The sequence below is a fragment of the Pomacea canaliculata genome, linkage group LG11 (genome assembly GCF_003073045.1).
Source record: "Pomacea canaliculata isolate SZHN2017 linkage group LG11, ASM307304v1, whole genome shotgun sequence".
Lineage (NCBI taxonomy): Eukaryota > Metazoa > Mollusca > Gastropoda > Architaenioglossa > Ampullariidae > Pomacea > Pomacea canaliculata.
Genome location: NC_037600.1, coordinates 7,509,290 through 7,534,982, shown reverse-complemented (window position 1 = coordinate 7,534,982; position 25,693 = coordinate 7,509,290). Strand labels below are relative to the sequence as shown.

General features: G+C 38.0%; 1 protein-coding gene across 1 annotated transcript in view; it reads right to left on the bottom strand.

Annotated features, from left to right (window-relative positions):
* The window catches only part of LOC112575711 (centriolin-like), a 39,312-nt gene that overhangs the window by 7,820 nt on the left and 5,799 nt on the right, over nt 1-25,693 (bottom strand). The window contains 36 exon segments of the mRNA XM_025257699.1: nt 254-354; nt 657-726; nt 1,144-1,245; nt 1,716-1,769; nt 2,133-2,395; nt 2,761-2,844; nt 2,847-2,917; nt 3,461-3,678; nt 4,059-4,334; nt 4,578-4,727; nt 5,936-6,074; nt 6,573-6,637; nt 7,090-7,296; nt 8,236-8,413; nt 9,101-9,264; nt 9,673-9,741; nt 10,224-10,289; nt 11,154-11,275; nt 14,013-14,687; nt 14,689-15,045; nt 15,298-15,454; nt 15,646-15,858; nt 16,510-16,742; nt 17,188-17,301; nt 17,570-17,717; nt 18,235-18,345; nt 18,969-19,130; nt 19,613-19,765; nt 20,258-20,386; nt 20,679-20,810; nt 21,049-21,183; nt 21,597-21,773; nt 23,210-23,430; nt 24,000-24,141; nt 24,594-24,731; nt 25,521-25,687. Of these exon segments, the coding sequence (XP_025113484.1) occupies nt 254-354; nt 657-726; nt 1,144-1,245; nt 1,716-1,769; nt 2,133-2,395; nt 2,761-2,844; nt 2,847-2,917; nt 3,461-3,678; nt 4,059-4,334; nt 4,578-4,727; nt 5,936-6,074; nt 6,573-6,637; nt 7,090-7,296; nt 8,236-8,413; nt 9,101-9,264; nt 9,673-9,741; nt 10,224-10,289; nt 11,154-11,275; nt 14,013-14,687; nt 14,689-15,045; nt 15,298-15,454; nt 15,646-15,858; nt 16,510-16,742; nt 17,188-17,301; nt 17,570-17,717; nt 18,235-18,345; nt 18,969-19,130; nt 19,613-19,765; nt 20,258-20,386; nt 20,679-20,810; nt 21,049-21,183; nt 21,597-21,773; nt 23,210-23,430; nt 24,000-24,141; nt 24,594-24,731; nt 25,521-25,687 (5,963 nt within the window).

Below are 25,693 nucleotides of genomic sequence, written 5' to 3'. Positions count from 1 at the left end.
TACAAAATATACAATAAAACATCTAAAAAATTAAACAAAGGTATATTGGAAGAGCACAGATGTCTGCTATATCAGGAACCATAGCTAATATAATGCTAGAGACAAAGATGTGAAAATAAATTTTACAAAAATCTATGCAAAAGCACAATGCATATCTACAGCACTCGGACACTTTCCCAACAATACCATCACCCTCTACAAGAAAAACACACAAAGCTCAGCAGCCTGCCAGAAGTAAGGAAGGCGAACTCACCTCTGCCGAGTCTTTGCGTAGTCTCTGTACTTCCTCATATGATGCTGACAAAGCCTTGGCCAGTTCATTCTTCTCTTTGTTGCGTTCCTCCATTTCCTTCTCTACAAGCATTCCACAAAAATACAGTCAATGGTCCAAAGCCTTTTTATCAAATCTTTTGTAGACGTTAAATGTTTTTTGTTAATCAGCTCATCATCTTAAATCAGTGGGACACATTCTATTTTTTGTGTGCAAGCAACAGATGGTACTATGCACACCAAACCACATTAGCTTGCACACTGTGTAGACTTATAGAAAGTGAGTACAAAATATTGATTTAAGTGTTGAACATCAGTCTAATGCAACCTCTTTTTCAGATCAGCTCCAAATGAGAAAATTGCTCAACATAAGCAAAGTCACTGACCCAGTTCTTGAATATGGTTCTGCATTTCACCAAACTGCTCCTCGTTTGCATGTATTTCACTGGCCTCCTTCTGAGAAAGGGAAAACAGCTTGAAATAAATGTCTTTGTCCTTATTTAATATATACAAACAGTTACTATTTCAATAACACTAAGCTCATACAAATATTCTTCACAAGCAGCTTATTAAGAAGCAAGTACATTCTTAAGGTGAGAAATAAATTTCTTCATGAAAATAACATCGTCATGAGACATGAAAATAAGAGAAAAATATCTACAAAACAAATAGATCTAAGTTTTGCATTGACAGAGGGGCCTTCATGTGGAAAATAATTCCCCTCACAGTTAATATGTCCCCCTAAACTTTTATGTACTATTCCATTGTCTGATCTCCATGATAAAACTTTTCAGATAACCATAAATACTAAAGGTTTCACTCTTGCAGTAAGTACTCTGATGTCAAATCTTGGCAATGCCACTGAGCACTTACTCGAAGCTGTAAAAGTGACTGACTTGTTTTATCCAGCTCCTCTTGCTTACTGACTAGATCTGACCGGATCTGATCCAGGTTGGTGTTTGCATTAGACACCAACTGCAAGCAGATATTGCAGAGGTGCATGATGAGATTAAAACACACATGTAAGCATACAGATGTATGGAAGTACTTCTAAGTGAAGACTAGCTCCTATCACACAAATACACCACATTTCAATAGCTAAAGTGTCAGATGGCAAAGAATGTCTGGTCTTTGCACACTGGCTTATGGAATTGTTAGGACAGCAAGTGTTCCCTTCCAGATTTTTGTGTAGATAGATAAAATTTGTCCTTTAAGAACTGTGCAGTTATATGGACAGTGTTATGTGACATGTCAATTGCTACACATACAACTAACAGGAGCTAGACTGTCAGAAGCTGTCATAACCTTGGAAATGTCAGTTGCCATCTGCTTATACCTGCGTAATGTAGTGTCAGTTCTCATCTGTTATGTAATAGCATACTTTGTAGCATCCGTTGTCATCTGGTTATCATAGTATACTCTATAGTGATAATCTTTCCACAGACCTTGTTGAGTTTATTTTCTTCTTTTTCAACTTCCTTCCGCACACGATTCAGAGCCTGTGAAAGATACAAAAGCAGTCAAAGTGTCCACAATCAAAGTATAGTCCAGAAAAAGATCCAAAATTATTATATTATCGCCTATTACACTATAACACATTCTAATGCTTGGCAGATTTTCTAACAACATTAACTGAGAACATTTTATAGGATGTAAATATAGCCTGACAATAGTTCTTACAAAACGCAGTCTGGCTAATTACAATTTTTGTTATGAAATTTTCAATGATAAAATGATAAAAAAATTTAACTTTGCATGATGCTATGAAACAATGACAAAATAAAATTGTGAAATAACAATGGTAATACTTAGACTAATCAAGCACTCACAAAAAAACCCCAAAAAACCAAATGTCATTTCACCTTTCGAGCGTCTTCATGTTCTTGCTCCCTGTCCGCAACTGCTCGTAGCAAGTCCTGCAACTCTTCCTGCTTTGCTCGCTCCAGTCGACTTGCCTCTTCATATGCTGCGTTGCTGTGACGAACGGCTTCTGCCAGCCGCTGCACCTCCAGGTGCGTCTCATCATGCCTCTGCTGGCTGCTGCGAATATCTTGGTCCAGGTTTCTGAGTGTTGACTCTGCGTCACTGATGCTGTTCTGCAATTGCTCCAGCTCTAGCTTTGTGTCTGCAAAAGGGAGACACAAGCTGCAGAATTCAACCAGTAATTCAAAGTAATAGTCATGCATAATCATGTTCACCTTGAGGGGTTATGTTTCACCTTGTTAAATGCTCTGATATTAGTGGAGGTAGAATCAATGAATTTTAGCCATGACAGATGTTATCTAAAGCCATCTGTAGTGTAGATTATCATCAGGCATATATGAGAAATGTCATTTTGTGTGTGTGTGTGTGCACGTGCATACTTGCATACAGCTGTGCACAAAATGTTGAAAAAATAATCTCTTACTCGATCATCACCATCATGATGTGAGATTTATATACGTCTGTTTTGTTCTTTTTTTACTTCCTACATGCAAACCATGTACAAACCTTTAACATTTTGTTTCAGCATCTGAAGATCTTTCTGTAGAATTGTGCGCTGCAAGTTGGCCTCGTCCATCTCTCGCTCCCGCACCCCAATTCTTGCTCTAGTGTCTCAAGTCGACGAGCACTTGCCTCAAGCTTTTCTTCAGTGATGCGCTGTGTCCTAAACCCATACAACAAGAACAACAAATCTTAGAGTCACACTAAAAGACAGAAGTTTTAGGCCCAAAATAGTTATTGGAATGTCAAAACTAGTGACTCAAAACAATCTCAGCTCATTCCATCTTCTCTCAATTGTTTGCTGCGTCTTCAAACAAACTTAATGATCAAAAGGATAGTCATGCTGCAGGCGATTAGTTTGACAGTGTCACTGTGACTTGTGGGTGCCATTTGTGAGCTGACAACATGCAGTGTTATAAATGAAACAAACATGCTTTTTGGCAGTATTGTCTTGTTAGGCTCAGATATGATATGCATAGAAAGAATGTCTAGTTTTGGATTTTAGCCTGCTGGACTGTGCAATAATAAAAGATGCAGTGTCTTGGGAACCATTTACAACCAGTTAGCTTGCATACCATGTTATGGGTATCCTTAGAATACCCGTGTTAATATCTGTTTTTAAAATATTGATTTATGCATTGTTAAACAAAATTTTTTAAATCCTATTTTAGTTTTGACTCTTCTCATCCTGCTTGCAGATTCTTACCTCTTCATTGTGTTAAGTTTGTCATCTAGTGATTTACAGCTGTCTTCAAGAGCTCCCTTTTCTCTGGAAAGATTGGCTAAACGGTCCTCCAGCAACTGCTTTTCTGAAGATAAGTTTTCAACTTCACTCCGTTCTCTGTCAACTGCTTGGCGTAGGCGTTCGAGTTCTGCTCCTTTCCGACTCGTCTCTGCATTCAGCTGCTCTAGCTCTGACTTTTCCTATTCATCAGCAAAAGGGCATATCAAAATAATAAATATCTGATGAAACAATTTGACTTTTATATCAAGAATAATCTGGAAATGTCTCTGGCATTAAGAAATTGCCTAGAACAAAATAAAAACAATTGTAGACAAGAATTATTACCAAAATGATACAAGCAAAAATGAAAATGCAAATTTCCAATCACAATCCACTGGATGTAAAGATGACCTAACTTATGTCATTGCTTCTGTTATTTGTCTGTAAGAAACTGATCACAGTTGCAGTTTCCTTTTTATTAAAAAGAAATGAAGCTTAAGTCTAGTATTAATATAAAAAGGAGAATTAAAAAACTCTGATAGCAGGCAAAAATTGTACCAAAATGAGAAGCCAAGCGTACTTCTAGCAATTCACGTTGTATTCTCTCCAAGTCACCCATTTTCTGTGCGTGCTGTGTCCGTAAGTTCTCTAGCTCATTCTGCTCCAGCTTCTGCATCTCATAGGTGTGCTTCAACTCAGACTTGTTCTTGTTGACAGAGCTGGTAAGCCTCTGCAGCACCTCCTCCTCCTGTTGAACCTCCTCCTGCAACTTGTGCAGTTCCAATCGCCGAGCCTTCAGAAGGGTGGCCAGGTCTGACTTCTGCAGCTCCAGCTGTTCCATATGAGCCTGTTCCTCCTTAGGAAACAGATTAGAAAAATTTTAAAAAACCCAGGTCAAACACACCAATCATACATGGCATTCATCCTCTATGTAGCAGCTTTAATGGCGTCAGCTCTATAAGCTGTAAATATCCATCCTAAAGTCTTAAATTAAGTGGTTGACCTTTAATGTTTGAAATTTGAAAAATTCCTATAGTTCTCATCCTAAACTATTAGGTCATTAAAATGAAAGGGCAACTTGACCTCATTCAGCACTCACCTTCACCTCACGCTGCTTGGCTGCCACTTCAGCCTCTGCCTGTCGTAGAACAGAGCTTAGCTCTGCCTGCCGGCTCTCTTGATTTTCTTGTAGCAGCTGCAGTTCTGTACGTTTGCGACCGACTTGCTGATCCAACCGCTCTAAGCTCTGCTCTCTGGCTTTCGATCTGTTTTCATAAAAATTAGGTTACTCAGCAAACAAGGGCAAAAGCGAAAATAGGGGAAGTTCATACAAACATGATAAAAGAAAACCTAAAGATGCCTAATGAAAGAAATGTCTACCTTTTCTTGCCAGACTGACCAGATATTTTAGACCCTTGTGCACTAAGAAAATATCTCAACTTTATCCAGACAAAAAGTTATTAGAGTTACAGTTGAAAATTATACAATATATTAAGAAATTATACCCCTGAGAAAATCCAGGTAATAAGCTATAAATAGTATAGCTTTTATACTTAAAGTATATGTAACCTGTTATGCAAGTCTAGATTGCAATATTAGAAAGGATATGGGCTATGAAAGGTTTATCATGGAAATAGTGATTTTAAAAAGAATGACACATAGTGCATGCTCATGTGATCTCTCTTCACCATGGTCAACCTTTGAAACTGCAATTCAACAGACTAAACAAGTATTAATAAACTTGAACTCTACTTAACAAGTTTAAACTGTTTCATAAACAGTTAAAAACTAATCAAGCTTTTATTTCTGAAATCTATAGTTGTAGGGAGGAACACACACAGGAGGTTGCTCAGCCTTGTTTGTGTTGCATGCCATGAGTAGGTAAATCAAACAAGTAGAATTTTATCTCCAAAACATGCAGAATGTGAAATATGAAATGGTGAGATAAAAAAAAAATTAAACAATATTTTATTGAATACCTTTCGTATAAGAGCATAAACAGGTTGGTCAATTTACAAAGGCTAACTTTTTTTAAGAAGGGGTGGAGGAAAGCACAATGAGTGTCATTTGAGAATAAATAAATATGAACTAGCTAAATGAAGCTAATGGATAAAGAGAAGTCATTCTTCAATCAAAGGCAAGTGACTGTAAAATTGCCTACTTCAGCATATCACGTAACATCTGAAGGTATGTGTACCAATATATCATATTCAGGAGAGTTTAATATCATCCTTCAAACACTTTTAGTAATAATGTTAATGCTAATTGATTTCAATATTGGAAAATAATGGATGCCAAGTGGCATAATGATATGACGAAACATTAGCTTAGGAACTTACAAAACCTGGAAAATAAACAACCTAAGTAAAAAAAAAAAAAAAAGAAAAGAAAATCACAAAAAGGCAAATATGAAATGCATTTGGATAAACAACTCAGCAGGAACATGGAAGGAAACACTATCTGCATCACCTGGTCTCGCATGCGAGCAATTTCAGCACGACGTTTTCCAAGAACGTCCTCACTGTCTCTCAAGGCATCTACCACTTCCTTCTCTTGCTGTGTGGAAAGCACCAGTTCATCCTGAACCTTCTGGAGGCTGCCAGAGATTAGATCACCAAAGACCAACAAGATCACAAACCAGTTCACAGAAACTAAAAAACACACATGCGAGCATGCACATGCGTATGTTTTCAAATGCTTGCGAATTCAAAGATCCACATATGAAGACAGATACAAACTACCAAACACAGATGAATATGCATGCACAGAAACATACAATTTTGAGAGTAAATTCTCTTTCTTCAAGGCTTACCTGATGACATGACCATAGGAGATTAAGGATTACACTGGATCTTGAACCATTGGAAAAAACTGGTGTGATGGCCTTGCGTTTGGCCTTTTACGCTATTAGAGGGCAGTTGCTCATCTGACTGTTACTATGCACACCAGCCACATGTGCTAGCTCAGTGTCAGGGGAGACAACTTTTAGATAGTTAAAGAGCTGGTGTAACCCTTTATGTCTTTAGGTCATGTTATCTAGTACAGTCAAAGAAAAATTCACATGCAATATTAAAAGGAGTTGTCATCTACTGACCTTTGTTGTGTGACCTTGACACGGGCATCCAAATCTCGGAATTCTGTGTCCTTTTTTGCAATGACCTAGCATATGATAAAAACACGACTGATGGGTTTTAAGCATTGTAAAATGCAAGGTTAGTTCTTACTCCATTCCAAAAAATACCGGGCATAAATATTATGGCCCCTGGACACTAAGTTTTAGCAAAAGCAAATATTCAAAATTAAGTTTAAAAAATTAATTGATCATCTTGAGATGTACGCGCTCTAAAGGCAGGATTTTGTGAATATTCTTTTAATTTTCTATGGAAAGTAATGTATACATAATCAAGCAATTTAATTACATATAAGAAGTGAAATCAAAAGGAAATTTAAAGTAAAAAATGTAATATAGATCCTAACATGCAATACACATGAGACAAATATAAGACACAAATAAAAAAAAAAAACTGGGCAGGAACCTAAAACAAGGCAAGAATCTACCACATACTAAATAAGACTCAGCAACATGTCCATACATTCCAGAAAATACACACTTGATTAATGTCCTTTAATAGGCGATCCTGCTTGATGCGCTTTCTCTCTAAGTCCCTGAGGCTAATCTTTGCCTGAGCCAGTCTGTCCATTGACTGCACCAGCTGCAGCCCAACTTCATTAGCACGGCGCTCAATTTCCTGCTGCTCACTGACAGCATTCTGCAAGCTCATAGTTGCATCATCGTAACGCTTGACAGTTTCTCGTGCCTGCCATACAAAGATAAAGAAAGAAAATCCCGAACATTCTTTACAACTACGGTATTATGTATGTTAGACTTCAAATCTGATTTCAGAATATTTCAGATTCACCCATAGTTCTAAGTTTTGTCTAAAATTAGATGAAATGGAAAGCATGTGTGTAAGTATTCTGTATTCTTGACTAATAAAACATAGCAAAGATAATAGACATGCAGTATTGTTTATGCTCTATTTACAATATTCATTTATTTATAATAATAATAGCAGCAGCAATAATAATAATGTTTTTTAATAGAGCACCTTAATCCCAGCAATAAAGGTGAGCTCATGATACTCACATACATCAAGCTGTACAAGCATGCTTATCAGCAGCATCAAAAATGTCTTATAAATTCATTAACCACCATTCAAATCATAACTACTGCCTCAGTCATATGGAGTGGAGGAAACCTAAGTACATGTAGAACACCACTGACAATTGATGCTGTCAACAGGTGTCACATATTGAGAGAGAGGTATATCAGAGCAGTGATACCAACCCATAACATGGTGACAGGGGCTTTAACTGCTGTGCCACCCCAAATTTTATTATTTTAATTGGTTAATAATTGAGTTGGCTATTGAGACAAATAAAACCTTTCCTCCCGGCACTGCATAAGATATGAAAATTGATTAAACTGATCAAAATGCAAAATTTCACAGATTAACATAGTCATCACAAGAGGAGCAAAATTCATTTGTATTAAATTATGATGAATGACCACAGAAGATAGTTATGAAGATTGATATTGCATTTGCTTTTCTTTTCTAATTTTCTAAAAAAAAAAAAAAAAAAAAATGCAGAGAGAAACAGAATTGCTACTCTTTTTCTCTTCATGACAACTTACTGTGACAGAAGAAGGAAGTAACATTGTGGTCACTGCAATACATTTTCAATATCATGAGTACCTGTTCCTTTGCTTCCCTGAGATCCGCATTACAGTCTTTGAGGGCTCGCTCAGCCTCGTGAAGCTGTGCTTGCCGCTTGGCTAGAGTGCGTTCTAGGCAATCCACTTCATTGCGTAGGTACTTCTGCCTGTTATGCTCCATTTCTTCGTCGAAACTGTCTTCAGCTGGACCACGGTTCCTATTCCATATAAAAGCAGACTGAATTTTGTAAATATTTCGACGCTTTAAGTCAGCAAAAAAATACACTTCCCTCTCATAAAACCCAAGCAGGCTTCTTCTTCAACATCAACACAAAGGTCCATGCAAATTATGAAGCATGCGAGAGGGTCCTCTTAAAGTTGTATCCTCAAAAGTTATGGTAAATATTCCCACCCCCCTCAAAAAAAGTACATAAGAATCCTCATGGAGTCAGAAAAGAGGATTTATTTGATTAAGTTTTTTGGGACTCTCTTAAAGCAAATGAGAACAAAGATAAAAAAGGAAGCCACCTCATCAATACACAGCAACAGCCTACCAACAAAGTGAGACATAGATATTTTCCTTTCACAGACAGAATGAAAATAGACATGATGCAAATAATTATACTGTAAAGGCTTGAGAATGAAAAGCAGGCCAAAGGTATTCAAGATGTCCCACACATACTTCCCAATGGACCATCTTTCCAAACTGTATTAACTACTACATTGATATATACAAACATGTATTAAGGAATCTCCACAGCATAATAGACACAGGCAAATATGTATTAAGAAGAAATCTTTACAGTGTAAGAGATGTATGCAAAATCTTAATGGCAAATGAATCTTGAGGTCATAAACCATTTGTACACTGTTAGAGTCCTGTCCAAGTGAAAACTGAAACTCACATTTTCAAGAGCCGTTTTATGTTCCTTTCTCGCAGTGTCTGTAATTCTTCACGTGCATTAGATCTCTTGCGTTTCAGCCCCTTCTCCTCATCCTTCATCTCCTGTAGGTTTCGCTTCTGGCGTTCGATGGCCAGATCAAGGCCTTCCAGCTCCTCACGTCGATCCTGAGTAGTAACATTTTACACTATTACCACTTACAGACAGTGATGCTTCAAGGTTTAGTAAACATCCAAAATAACATAAATAACTTAATTTATTTAATATTACACTGGTTTGAAGATGCCCTCAGATGTTACTAAGTGATTCTAAATACACACACGTATAAAAAAACATGCATGCACACACATACACACATAAAAAAGCATGGGTACACATACCCATACATGCTTGCACATGAAAGCACACACATGCAAACACACACAAAGTTATTAAGCTTTAACAGATGTGATATAAAACATAAAGTTCACGTATTTATAACACCTACAAACAATGAAAAGAATACAAAAATTCTCAAAGGGTCTATGAAGCATACAAGATTTAAAAAAAAAAGCTAGAGTTGTGTTTAAACTTACCTCTAGCTCATTAAGAAGGCGTTTAATCAGTTTTTTGTCATTATTTACTACTATTTCCTCCTTTAGGCTCTGAAAAAAAAAAAAACATACCACTGTATACATACATGCATACAGCTAAACGCATATATATGCCCATATCAAAGTAGTTTTCCTGTAAATATTTAAAATTTCACGAGCTTTTTCAAGCCTGAAACGTGTCACTTTTTTCTGGACAATGGTACTGACACTAATAAAGTGATAACAAAGAGATAAAGCAGTGTACAGCAGGAATCAACCCAGTGTAAGTCTGGGAGTGCAAAGAAAGCCTATACTAAGCATACCTAAAATTTTGCCAGTACCAAGACAAAGACTGGAAAATATATCTGACTGAGGTGAAGTGAAAACCCTGTACTAGGTGTTCTGACATCTGGTTTTTATCACGACATAACCCTGGCATTACTTCATATATATATACATCAATCCACAAGACTACAGCAAAATAAAGTCCAAACCAGTCAATGAATGTCCTGTCAGGTAACAGGAAACGTCTGTTCTCATGTTTATTGACTTACCTTCTCCTGTAGTAACTTTGCCTTTAGTCGCCTTAACTTTTCTTGAAGTTCTGCTATATAATCCTCCTGTACATTGGGCAAAACCTCAATTTTAGCGTTTATGAAACCTGTCCTCTGATAATCTTGACAGCAGGAAACACATAAAAAAAAAAAAAAAAAACTTTCTTCTCATTACTGAGATGCCTGCTTTCCTAACATTCATTATGTAATAATATAAACATTTTAAAACCCATCTTCTTATAATATAAACATTTCAGAAACAAATCTTCTAATATTAGGCGCTATGAGCATGCTCCTTTGAAGTGTGAGTATGCGCTTTACAAATTTTGCATTTATTACTATTATTACTAATAAATAATCTAACCATCTGAGACATCCTGCTGCTTTAACAAATTGAAGAATATTTAAAGATGTATTGACCACCCTACAACATGTAGGTAGTAAAATGAAGTCATACGCATCATACACAAATTTGCATGCAACAGACACACTTACAGACATGCCTACTCATACATAAAGTAGATACAGACATATGTTATGCACACTCATGGTCAGGACAGAGTCATGGGAAATTCTACATTTGGAAAAAGTGTTTTAAGTTTGGACTTAAAGGTGGTAAGAGAATCAAAGTGATGAAGGCTGACAGGGAAACTGTTACAAGTTGATGGGGTTTGGTAGGAGAAAGAGCTCTGTCCATACGTCTTTCGTCATAGTTCGTGGGATTTGAAGAAGCTTAGTGTCATAAGATAAGCGAAGAAGTTGGATGCAATAAAGTAACCTGAAAATATGGACTATGTCTACATATATAAGTGCAACCACAGGCACATGTGTAAACTTACATGCAATATTTTTTTCATATAAATAAAGAAAGTCTGAGCTTTCCTGTTCATAAAGTTGTTTAAAAATTGTGTTGCAGTGTACAAAACTCACCAGGTCATGATGTTCAGGTACGTTACAGAACAGGTAGCTATCATCACCATTGTTGCCACCTTCACCTCTTCCTCCACCATTCTTAAGGATGCCCCGACTTGGAGAGTCCATAGCTACAGGCCCTGTCATAAGTAGCAAACACACACACGCCACCTTATGAACTGGTAGTATCCAAACTACAGCATCACAGTAATTACTGAGAAATAGGGATGAAAAGAACATCAAAAATGCTGCCTGAATATCTCAGCCTGTAGAGAGGAGCATGCAAAAAGGCACGCACATACACACACACTGCTTGGATTCAACACTCACCTCTTGCCAGTGTTTCCTTCATAGCTTAATCCGCCTGCTATGCTCCACTGTACATACTTTATGTACTTCTAGCACATGATAAGTGTTTTTTTACAACTTCATTTCTTCCTCCATTCTATCAGTAACACGTAGACCCAATAAGTCTCCAGCCTACTCAAATTTATCTCACCAGCACATGGCTCCACACAAATCATGAAATCAGCGAAATCACGTACAAAATAATTCGCGTTTGCACTGTTGCTCTCAAGTTTGGTTCTAGCTTGTTATTAAAAACTACTTCTAATCATCACTCAGTTACTTGTTTTGGGTGTATGTCGGCCCACTCTAGTCTACTAAATTACCTGCTAGTTCCTACGCACTAGTTCCCATTCTACAGTTGCACTTATAGCTACAAAGCATACGCAGTTTATGTTTCTATATCGTCTATGTACAATGAATTCTTGCTTGCAACACAATATCTTCAAACGGCGGCGATCGTGCCATGTCAAAGAATACCCTGAATAAAAAGTTCGTTCGGGGTCAAGTGATTGAGTGAGAATAGCTGCATATTAATAACCTCCGCTTGTGAAGTACGTTTTAACTGCCGACTTATCTAAATAGTAGTCAAAGTTATTGCAATTGCTGCAATGAAAAGTCTTAGGAGTTTGTTGGGTTATAATCCGTTGATGCGATTCTACGGCAACGCTTCCGGAGCGAAGCTATTTCTGCTCTCACAGAAAAAAGATTTAATTTCTTTCGATCAAATCATGGACTTGTATAGATCTACGTTCATGATCAAATGAAATGTCGAACATTAAAAAAAAAACAAAAAAAACAAAACAGCAAAAACAAACAAACACACAACAAAAAACAATGACTGGGTAGGAATGTCGACCTGCTATAATGCGAGGAGATAAGGGAGGTGGTAGCTAAAATTTCAGTAGACAGCCAGAAGAATCTTCCGCCGTGACGAATTTCTGGCGGTAACCCCGGCTGCAAGTTCGAAGCAGGACCGATCGCGAACATGCACAGAAAGAATGTCAAGTCCGTGGGGCTGATCGTTGTCGATAAATATCGAGTTATACCATGAATCTTTCACGAAAACTCTCGGGATAAGGCCAACTACACGGAGGCCATGCGCACTTTATTACTTAATATGAGGAATGCTTTCCTCTTTAACATGTATCATCTGTGCCAGCAGTGAATTTACTTGTGTATTTTTTTTCATCCCATTAAACTACTCTTTAAAAAAGATAATGTCGATATTGAGATAATGTAACAACTATGCCAACACAGCTTATGGTGTTATTTCTTGGCAGCATATATTTTCACAAGTATAATCTTTTGCTTACAATTTCTTTAATACAAAAATCTGTTGATGGTATATGAATCTGTCCTAAGCCTTTATATAAGCAGTATTCATTGAAGTCTTTCTTGGTTTCTTTCAAAATAGATTAAATTCCTGATTCACATCCTGTGCACCATGACAATGACATGGTTTAACGATGGACCTGCCCCAAAATAGGCAAACACTAGAGTGCAGTGGAAACAGTATGTTGACACAATCCTCTCTTATAATCTGGTGTTAAGTACCTAGTGACAATAAAAATGCCTAAATGGAATATGTATATATTTATAACTGACCAGTGAAGAATGTGTTTTGAATCATCTCAAGAGCACACACTCTGTTTCAAACAAGATCTCTTCTTGAGAACAAGCAGCACAATAGTTGGCCTGATTTCCATTACTAGAAAACACTTCTGATGTTTATTTGTTTTGATGAGATATGTAAGACTTATCGTTAAATAGGTACGGGACCCTTTTAAAAAAACCACGAAAATATCCTTCCAAACAAAACTTGTAATATTGCAGGATTTTAGAATCATATACTCTCTGGTCTTGACTATTTTATATTCTGTTCTTATAACAGAAGACAGCTTCTGGAGACCTTATATATACACATAGATTTTTTTTTTTACTTCTTTAAATTATGTTTGCTATTAGAATACAGCTGAACAATGAAGGGTAAAATGCAAATAGGATCTGCTTATAAGCATGTTCGCCTGAGCTCAAAAACAACAAAAACTAACAACATTTCAAGCTTCTGGCTTTGAGCTTTATAACAACATCTCAAGACAATGTACAGAGAATGCAGCCAGAGCTACTCTTGGGTACAAAGACTAAATATGCACATAAACATTTGTACATGCATTCATGCATACAAACACACATATGCATGCACACCAATTTCTGAACCAAAATATTTCTTGAAAATATTCGATTTCTAATTACTTAATATAAAAATGTCCAAAGTTTCCACAACAATATTTCTCCTCCCTCCAACTTAAAAAAAAAGCACCAAACCCTAGCCCCACTCCATATGCTCCTTCCCCAAACTCCCTTTCTTAAAAGATCAATCAGTATCCATCCACTCCATATGCTCCTCCCCCAAACTCCCTTTCTTAAAAGATCAATCAGTATCCATTCACCTCAGTTCCTCGTATAAGCACACACACAAGCTCATACTCACATGTACACACAGTCCCCCATCCCCCAACATACACTTACTGATTGGACTTGGTGGTGCTGTAACATAGGAACCATCAAAGTTGACAGGCACCATGTATCCCCCTCGGACAGGAGTTCCCGTTGCTATTGGCGTCAACAGCATTCCAGCAGCACGAGACCCAGGCGAAGAAGGTGGCCCCAAGACAGTCACAGGTAAAGGAGGGGGTGGGGGTGGGGCTCCTGGTGCTGGCATGGGGAGGGATCCACTGGGTGGGTAGTAAATGCGAGCATTACTTCCGCCATCAGTCCCAGCTGGAATGTAGGTGCGAGTGTGCTGGTAGTCCACCTGCTGAGCTGGCCCAACAGGTAGGTAGGTCTGTGTACCAATGTTGTATGCACCTGGAGTGCCTGACACACCCGCCTGTTGGGATGCAGCCTGAGCTGGGTTAGGGTAGAAATTTCCAAGATATGTAGGTGCTTCTGTCCCTCCTGCACTGTAGCTGTACTGAGTAGCGATGGGGTCAAAGGCCACATGTGTCTGGTTACCAGAGGTTGGAACATTCCCTTCATAGCTTTCTGGCACAGGAAGACCAGACTGCGCTACAGCAGGTTGCCGCTCGGTAGGCTGGGAAGATGGAGGATTTCCCATGTAGATGGGGACAGGCACATGAATGACCATTGGCTGCGTTTTGATGCCACCTTCCACTCCACCATGTGATGATCCCTGCTGCTCACTAATACTGCCAGCAGGCGCAGCAACTCCCACCTGCACGCTGCGGGAAGGGCCCTGAATGCCTGAAGTCTGGATGCCTCGTGATGGCCAAGCATTGCTCCTTCGGCCCGCTAGGATACAGAGTCAAGCCACCAACATCTCTCATGCTGTTACCACTCTGAGGTGCTGTGATAGGCTGCATGTTTCTTGGATAATGAGGTGGAGGAACAACAGGTGAGAAATTTGCCTGAAGTGGTGATACAGTGACAGCAGGATTTTGTCGCTCAGGTCGGTGGACTGGTTCAAATGCTGATGGAAGTGCAGGAATCCCACGCTTTACTGGACCACCTGCCTGCCACCTAATCTCTTCTGCAGGCAAAACTGCCATCCACAAAAAAATGGTATAAGCATTAAGGACATGTTTAGACAGTTGCAGACACTGAATATATTTATATCACAAACTGAACAAAAACACATTAAATATGTGTGCACATGTTCTACAGCAAACTGAATACATCAAATAGAAAAAATGAAGACTTGAAAGAAAATTCATCAGACTAAAACAGACAAAAATTATATAACTGAAATGTCTCTGACAATATAGAAAAGAAAATTGCATTAAAGAACACAAACCTCGATCAGAAGAAAGGGCTTGTGGATGGGCTGGCGAGGAGTCCTCTCCCTTCCCTGCAGTTCTTCTGCTGCTAGGAGGAGCTTTGGACTCACGTCGTTCATTAGCTAAGTGTCCTGGAAAACTAGATCGAGGGTCAGCTGGTGGATTAGACCCCCTCTGGGAAAGATCACAAGCAGGTCTTTACTGAAAGTGCCAAGGCCTTTGATCAAGATTCTACGCTCTTCAAACACTTGGTGCAGAATGAGGTCTTATTAACTAGAGGACAGGCCACAAGCATGACCACCAACATCAGCCATGATATCAAGATATTTTACATCCCTCATGAATCTTTCTTGTTTTTAACTCACCTGTGCTGGACGCGGCAAAAGTGTACTGGCAGGATGACCTCCAAAAGTCTGGCGCTGATGCATGGCTGCATTCTGTGAACGACCATCATGCTGACCATCAGGCTGGTCTCCATACCCAACATGGAGGTCTGCTGGATATCCAGGCAATGAAAGCCCAGTGGCAAAGCCTGACACTGCAGGTTGACTAGATACAGGTCTGCTGGCGCCAACACCCTAAGATAGATTCAAATTAGAACAAACTATAAGCACACCCAAGGAGTCTCAAAAGAGTTCTACTTTAATTTTTTTTATTTTTTTTAGCCTGAGTAAAGGAAACTGAGAGAAAAGGAGGCAGGACAGAAAAGAAAGAGAAAAGGGAAAACAAGTGCTCAGGTGGGCAGATGAACAGATAAGTTACATCTTTCTAAAGAGCAACTGGAGACAGATTTTAAGAAACAAAGATTAGTAAGATTATAAGAATATTGACCGTTTTGTATTATATCCAGCAACATGGAGAAGATAATCCTCACTGGAATTAATTCACTGCAACTTAAAATCATTGAAAAAAGTAACTGAGGTGAGAGAAGTTGAACTGGAAAGTTGGTCAATGAATCCTAGATGCAAATTCTTGTCCTTGAAATGGATCCAGCTACCTTAAACTGCTGTGAAGTGGACAGAAATAAATCAAACATCTTGGCAAAAGAGAGAAGGAAAATAACACTGCCATAAATACAGCCTAGGTAAATGCAGACATGAAAGTCTATTACTGATATCCAAATAGAAACATCCACCAAGCTGTTAGGAAAAGGGACATAGCTCTTAACTTCACGAAACCAAGGGGGCACACACTTCCTCTCACATAACACACAAACACACAAAACTGACCCCAGTTCCTGAACTAGACCGACTGCTGGGACCAACACCAACATGACCAACACCAATGCCAGATGATCCAACACCCATGTCTTGCAGGAGTGGAGGCAGCGGACCAGCCTGCATCCCAAAATGATGAGTGGCTGGCATAGACTGGACATATGCTGACTGCATGGCCAGTGTCTCTTTCAACTTGTTCACTTCTTGTCGGATGCGCCAGAGCTCATCATCAAATGCAGGACCAACTAATCATAATAACAATATACATATTATTATATTATTAAGACGCACTTTCAGAACAATGATTTCACCGTAACTCTGTCCCTGACATCGAGCATGCATACTTTGTGTATGATGGTTGGTTGGTTGGTTTATTTAGTCGGAAATTGCTTCTACCTAACGGCAATTTCTCACTATGGGGAGAGAGGGATGGGTAGGAAACTGATATAAAATAATATTAAAAATATTATTAGTATTATTAATAACAAGCTGACAAACTTGTAGTTTAGACACAAAGAAAGTCCAGAAGGAGATACAAAGATTATTTCACGGATTCTATGTTCAAAATACCTCAGGTATTTTTTTTTTTTTTATGTTTTGATGCCTCTTCCTTTTTCTCTATTCAGAAAGAAAAGTCATGAATTCAGACCAATGAAAAAAAAAGAAAATTTGACAAAGATCATCACGTGCCTCCATCTGGCCCCTGCGCTGCCAAGTAATCCAGCATCTGGTTCAGGTTCTCTATCTCTGCACGCTGGGCATCTAGGATTCCATAGAGCCGTGAAAGCTCATCCTCTTGAGAAGCTAAAATTTCCAGTATAAAAGCAAATCTAGCAAGGCAAAGTTTAGAAAAGCTGACATGAAAATAAATACAGCAAACAATGAAACAAGTAACAAGCTTTGAGACAAAGGCATGAACATAAATACAGCGAGGGAAATATGGAGTAAAGGTAATGAAAAAATATACACATTACACATGTATACACAGCAAACACACACATGCGCACACAAAAAAAAACCCTCAGAAGAGTGGAGAAACAAACCCTGACAGATGTAACAATTGTTACCTTACCAATCATCTGGTTGGACATATCTGCTGCTCCTATTTCATCCTGCAGCATCTTTTCTCGTTGATTCAGCATCTGCTGCAAGGCCTCTGCAACACTCTGAGCTTGGTCAAGGTCTTGAGCAATGACTTGAATCCTGGCTTCCTGTTTCTCCTGCAATGTCAGCCCATAGTTTTTTTTTAAATGATAGGTTCAAACTATGGTCGATTGTAATGTCCGTGAATATAATGCAGGTTGGCACATTTCTTTTCAAGCCCCCATCAATGTTGGTGTCAACAAAACAATAATCCAGAATTTCAAATTTTAAAAAAGCCTAAATTTACAAAACTGAACAGGTAATAACAATTTCATTAATACCAACTGTGAAGAAGTACTATAAGAATTTTTGTCTAGATGATCAATAAAGGCAAAAGTGTAACCATTTGTTCAGTTTATCAATGAAATGAGTAATGAGAATACTCTTTAAATAATATTAATGATATTAAAAAATCAGAAATATACAAGAAATGTTCTAGCATTTCAAAGTTCAACTTATCCACCTGTGTCAAAGATGTTGGCTTAGGTTTCACATATCCTTGACCACACTAGTTAAAGAGATGATTAAATGCATCATTAAAAACCAGATGCCAAATGCCCTGATGTTGGAAGTCCAAGAGCAGGGCAGACACACCTTAAGAAGTTCTGCTTCCTGGCGATGCCTGTCTAGTTCTTTCTCAAATATCCGCTTCTGCTCTTTCATCTCTTCCTGCCACTGAGCTGCTTCTGTCTCCACCTCCACCAGCTGCATGATTAAGGTCACAGGATGGTCATCCAAAGTCAATCATGAGAAGATAAGGTTTTGTTGCTTTCAGTTATTAGCAAGCATTTAAAACACTTGTTTCTTACCAAAACAATTCTTTGTTGTATCACAAAATTTAGTTTGTCAGCATTGGGTGTTCTTTATTTTATTAATAGCAGTTACAGATCACACTTTTCCAATTTTTTGGTCAACTGTTTTTTAGCAAACCCCTGCTCTTGTTAATGCAATGAAGATGATCATTTTCCTTGATGAAGTCATGCACTGAACTGTTGTGCAGCTACTGCTTCTAGAACCCAGAACCCAAAACAAGTTTATGTCCATGGTTCAACCCTGTTGGTTCAACCCTCGTTCTGTTAGCAAAAATTATCATAATTTGTTGAGCATAAAATAATATGTTTATTTATATAGGATCTACAGAACTTCTGTACTGGATTGATAACAAGTATAACAATGAGAGTATGCTACCAGATCTGGCATTTGACCAGTGCAATAACAAGTGTCTGCTGCCTACCAGTTGTAACAATTTCCCACACAGAATGAGAAACATCAATTTAACAGATCACCCTCGTGAAAAATGATGCAAGCAAGCAATGGGAACAGCTTACCCTACGTGAGGCATCATGCTCCTGCTGTCGCATGTGACGTTTCAATTCCATCAGCTCCCGCTGCAGTTCATCAAAAAGCATCTTCTCCTCAGAGTCCAGTGAGGAAGCTCTGTCAACACTTCCTTCAGACCGTGCATACACGATACGCACAGGCACCCCACCCTGTTGAGTACAATTACATAATCACTCAGCATAACAAAAGCAATGACATCTTTTAGCACAACAAAATTATACCAAAATCTATATAGGAATAATTTGAAACTTACTACTGGATTATTACGAAATTACTTTATTACAAAAAATATGCATGCAGTCTGATATTGGTTGAACTACTAACAGATGTCCCTTGAGTCTAAAACATGCAATCATATGTTCTTCATTAGCACTCTTCCGCCACAAAGAAGACAAAATGTTAGCAGCTAGTAAATCTTCTAGTAAATCTTCCCTGTCTGTAATGAAATCATGTAGTCCTCCTACTTTCAAGGTAAATAACCTGTATGTCCATTTTTTTAAAAATAGAGACAGCGTTAGGAAAGAGGATTAGGTGTCATAAGGCTAAGAGTAAAGGCTCTCAAACTTGTTCAAATAGAATGCAGAAATTGTGGATAGAGGACAATAAACAAGTTCGGAAGCACAAGATTCACCTCTTTCAGTTGTTTGAGTGAAGCTTGAAGCCTTTTAATCTCCTCCTGCAAGCGTCTTTTTTCCTCATCACTATGTTTGTTGTCTTGTGATTCCTGTAAGGCCCCCTCTCTTCTATTCAGCTGCTCCTTCAAAGTCTGCACTTCCACCTCCAGCTACAAGAAGCATGCAAATGTCAGTCACAGTCACATGCATTAACAAGACAATTCAAAGCATGTACTAGCAACCTAAGTTCCAACACCATCACCTGCTAAGGCCACACCTTCTTTCCAAATCTACACTCAGGTTGTCCTATAGGATAGAAATTACAACAGGATGGGAATGAGATTTATCCCTTCCAAGAGTGATGTTCCTGGTGGATGCACACAACCTTTTTACATCAACAGATATGTGGTCTCTTCCCATGCACCTTTACATAATAATTTTGGTTTTCTTTAAAAGGTTTTTTTCTTTCTTTGTGATTTTTCAACTGCTCATATTTTTTAGGGCTATTCCATGAAGAAGAATTATTATCCCTTTTAATGCCTTAGCCATGCAAACCAGTTGGAAGAATAAGAAGAAATATAAAATAAATGGCCTTCTGTCAATAATACAAAAGTTTGCAGCAAAAGTACACAAGACTGCAACCTTGACCATGACAAACTAACCTTCTGCTTCTGCTTCTTAGCCTCTTCTGACTCCCGCATGGTCTTGCTCAGTTTGTCTTGTGCTGTCTGGTAGATCTCCTTGAAGGAAGTTCCCAGGATGTCATCCTTGTCAAAAGGCTCTCCTGGACTCTGTGATTGCCACAAGTATATTCATTCATAATCATCATCAAACCTGCAGTCATCAACTTACTGTTCATAGCACTTGCATTGCAAAGCCATTGAAGAGATTTTCCATATTTCTTGGTAATGAAGCGAAAACTGTGAACATATTCAAATTTTAGAAGGTTGCCAAAAATGAGAATTTTGTGAAAAAAAGGAAAGTATAAAAAAAGGAAGGATAAGAAATCACAAATAAGACCTCCGACATCAGAAAGTAAAATGCAAAATTCAGAAAATAAAAATGTTCTAATGAGAATCATACCTTGTTGGTTTTAAAGTCATGAGTGAACTTGCGGAGGCGCTTTTTTAGTTCACTGGGTTTGAACCCATCTTCTTGCAGTTCTCGTTGCTGTTGAACATCCTCCAATTGGTCTCGTAATGAGGAATTAAGAGTCTACATGATAAAGAAGTCACTCAGGTAAATTTTCCAGAAATGAATTGGCACTTGTTCAAGTTACGGATAACACCAGATAAAAAATTTCCAGTTCTGTGAGTAGATATTTTATGAATAAAAAAAAAGAGGAGAGAAAGATCCCCAAGTGCTAAAGAATTTAAGAAAATACCTGCAGGTAAACAATACCTTAAATGTTAAAGAAATTAATAATAAAAAGAAAAAGAATTTTTTGTCTAACCTTTGCAGCTTCCAGCTGAGCCACCAGCTTCTTGACCTCCAGATCCTGACGATTGGCATCCTGCACTCGTTGTGTCATCTTCTCCATCCTCTCACGTTCTGTCTGCAGGTGGCGCTCCACAGACTTCCTCTCAGACTGCAAGCATGAAAGAAATTCCAGGATCACTTTTATAATTCTATCAGCTATTTTCATTTTCTGAGCATCTCAGATACAGAAACTGATGAGATGAGGAGTGAATAGAATTCATTAAGAGGAGATTCTTCTTTTCTCTAAATGACCCATACCAGTATCTTGAAGGCAAGAGGTGCTTGTGAGTAAACAATTAATTTTTAAAAAGTATGTAAATAATCAACTGCACACATGTATTAATATGCAACTCATAGTGAAGGAATGCATGCAATGACACCTGTCAAATCTGCATACATGTCTGTTGCTGTAAAAGATCTGTAACACATGTAGCCCAATGTCTGCAAATTGAACTCATTTGAACACACTGCAAACATATTTCTGTGAAATTTCAAAGAAATTTTTAAGAAAGACAATGATACCTGTGCTTTCTTCTCAGTCTCCTGCAAGCTCTGGTTCAGGCGTCGTATCTCTGCCTCTGCTTGCTCCAGGCGACTCTGTGCCTCCTGATCTTTCTGACGTGAATGCAGTAGATCCTCCTGGAGGGTCTGACTCAGATTCTGTATTTTGCTCAGCTCATGCTCTGCATCCTCCAGTCGCTGTAGAAGCATGACAAGAGTGAAAAGTTTCTTCATCAATGCATACTTGAACAATCACTATTGAACAAATGCATCTTTTAAGGGCCATGTTAATGTGAAGAGTAATGGGAGTTAGGGGGCAATCTATCTCTGCATAAATAAAAGAAAACAAATTAAAAATTTCTTCAGTGCTGAGAATGACACTATTAGTTACTTAAACAAGCACTGATTTTTTAAAATTTAGTTTCAAACTTGCAGTATCTTTATATCATCAATGGCACAATCTTCTCATAAACCTGAATTTTTAACTCTGCCATCAACCTACAGATCTTCAAATAACAACTAGAACTATAACAAGAACTCACCACAAACCATTCAGGAAAAAGGTTTACTGAAATAAAATAGTTATCCCAAACAAACAGACTGGCCTATCTCCATGCTTCAATGTTCGTAACTATCAAGCACCAATTTAAGAATAATCTATTATCAAAGGATTGTGATTAAAAATACTGCAGGCAAAACACAAACCAGCTGTCAGTAGTAGTTCCATATCAGAGACACGCATCATATTAATCTTTCTACAGCAGCTGTCACTGGTGCATCAATTTATTTTAAGTTTTCTTGCTAACCCTAACCCATCAATGTTTACAAACAATGACTGGCGACCCTTAAATTCACTTCTTTTCTTCTTATTGCTATTCACCCCCAGTGGAGCATAGGGCCGCAAAATTTACTTCAGACCTTGAGAAAAAATTTTCTGACCCTTTCAGTATTCTTTATCAAAAGTACAGCATAAACAATATAGACAAAGCAGTGCAAGGGGGAACTCTTCTGATATGATCCTAGTTTAGCATATGACTAATACAAAGATTCATAAGCTGTTTCATTTTGTAAATTCATGACATTTCTGCACTTTATTAACAAAAACAAATAAACGAAGTTCAAGAGAAATACTTAAAAAAATTAAACAGATCATATCAAAATTTTCCTGCATGTTATTAATAATTCAAATGTCCTTCTGTGGCACCAGATAGCATAGCTTTTGAAAACTATTAATTGTTCTTTGTTTTAACAGTTTTAACCAGGAGCTCACAGGAAGGTTACAGAGCTTTCTTGACTGTCTCAAAAAGCTAACGAGCAGAAAGACGGAAAGTTCTTACTATTTTACTAAGTGCGTGCTAGGTATCTAGAGGCATCAAAGAATAAAAGCATGGAGATACCCCAACCCTGCAGTACCTAGAAGGTCAGGTCATGATGAGCAGCTTCCTCATGTCCCCTTTTCCCAGCCCCATGGCCACTATTAATGATGAACTCAGCAAAATGCAGCACCAATTGGTTTAAACGTCCTCAATATCAACCCCTGCTACACCACCACCACCACCACGTACATTCAACACACTATTTATTTAAAATGAAACTCAGTGCCACCCAGCCTGGTCCACCACACCACTTCCTACCTTCTGCAACACCTTGGCATGCTGGGCCTCTGTGTCAAGGACATCCAGCTCCGTCTCCAGCCGCCTAATCTTCTCCTCTAGCACACCCTTCTCTTCCATCATCCTCCTGTATTCCTGTTGGTGCTGCAAGGTCTGACCCTTGACTCCCTCTAGATAGCCCTGTAAGTCACTCACAATATCTTCCAGCTCAGCCTTGATACTTTCATTCCTTTCAATCTCACCTGCAGGCAAACATAAATGAAAATGTTGTTTATCTTTGTTAATTAAAAAGTTTCTGTGATATTTTTCTTAGAAAGATTAATTTGTTTTTTGAATAAGTATGAAACACTTTCTATAAATTTTTTTTGTCAATAAGTATGTGAATGGGTGTCAAATGGCACATCATACTATCAAGGGGATGACGATAATTTAAGATTGATTGATGATGACTGATAGATGATGATTAATTGATGATGTATGGTAATGGATGATGATAATGATTATGATTGGAGATGGGTGATGATTGGTGATTCATGATAGATGATGATTGGAGATGGATGATGCTTGATCAATGATGATCCATGATCAGTGTTGGATACTGATAGGTGATTACTGGTGGACGATGATGTTTGATAATGGATGATGATGAATTAACAAATTGTTGTTCATAAAAATCTTCAAAAAACATGCATGCACATAAATAAGCAAACACTTAAAGTGTGCACACGCATGTATATATATATACACTCTCTCTCTTACACACCTACATCTCCGCATTCATAAGCACATAGACAAACACACCACACCTAACCTGATTCTAGCTGTTCCTCAAGGTGTTTAATTTCTGTTGTTTCTTTGGCAATGTCCTGCATCACACTGTGCAGGTCTTGCTGAAGATGGTCACAAACATCATAATCTTTTTTCACCTGCAGCTCCTTGTCAGCCATTTGCTTCTGCATCAAAGTTTTCCCCAAAAATGGAATGCAAAACAGAATTTAAATTTTACTTTCAAACCTCTCACTCATAAAATGTAATATTAATAGTAAGTTACAACAAACATTATAAAGTTAAGTATGAAATCTGTCTTATACTTCAATCATAAAATAAAGATTGGGGTCAAAATGATGAGCATGTGCTTTTGACATTAAATAAAATTTCCACAAAATCTTGCTTGTACCTTTTGCAGACTAGTGTATAATAAATCTTAGCAGATATGTAAATGTATACAAATACACCAACAGAATGAACAAGAAATGAGGAAGTTTCATCTCCTAATCAGAGACCTACACACAGCCTACTCCTAACAATCTACTAACTTGCCCAATTAATCACTCAAAAACCTAGCTACTGTTCATTGAAAAAAACACACTTCTTCATTTACTCATATCAGAAAAGTCATACATACATAAGAGGAAGTCTTTGGATCCATGGACTGCATCTCATTTTTCAGTGTGTTAAGTTCTGCTCTGCCCTGAGTGATGCTCTGCTGTACTCTGTCAATTTCATCTTCCATTTGTGTGGCTGCATCTCGTAGTTTGTTCACCTGCACAGCAAACAAAACTGGTCTTGCTCTTCCATTTCTAAGTATTTATTCAAGTAGTTGCATTAAACCTTCTAATAAAGGTAGCTAAAACAAAAGGTCAAGATCTGAACTTTATTTTTAAAAATCTACAAAGAATTTTATTTCTTGTAATTCATAATTGTGATCTGCTAAAGGATAAACCAAGCTCAAAATATGGCATTTTGAGATAAGTTTATAGTTACTGACTGTTTGATAAAACACTACAATTCATGAGTTCATCATGAGATGCCTTTATTTTTAGGGTAGTTGGTGATGCGATTCCTAAAGTGTTTGTCACTATACAACAATGAAAATGTTTGGATTTGAATCTCTACTCTGACATACATCTCTTTGGATGTCACTTCTGTTTACAGAGCTGTCAGTGGATTTTTCCAGTTACTCCAGTTTCCTCCACCTTCTATGTTTGTATTTATGTGTGGTGCTGTGTGTGCATGTATGTGTGCATATGTGTATGTACATGTGTCTACATGAATATAAAATGCCTTGAGCCTGACTGATGGTGGGGAAAGGCATTATACAAATGTGCTTTATTATTAACAGGAAGGCATATGAATTTACCTACTTATGCCCAGTAAATTCATCACCAGATTTCTTGAAAGCATCAAGCAGTGGAAGAAATCTCTAGATTGTTCAATATTATTGTAACACTTATCATTTATACTATTACAAAGCTTTTAAACTGCATTATAGAGTCTCCTACAACATGTTAATAATGATTCATTTGTGTATCTGTGTCATGAAAATATTCACATTTTGCATCTTTTTTGCCAGGCGCTGACGAATCTTGAATTTGTCATCTCTGAATGGCTCAGGTGTGTTTCTAGTGGGTGCCAGTTTCTTCAGTTCTTGGGCAGCACTGACTAACTTTTGTTCAGTGGAGTTTAGATCTGACTGGAGCATTCGAAGCTTCTCTTCCGCTGGAT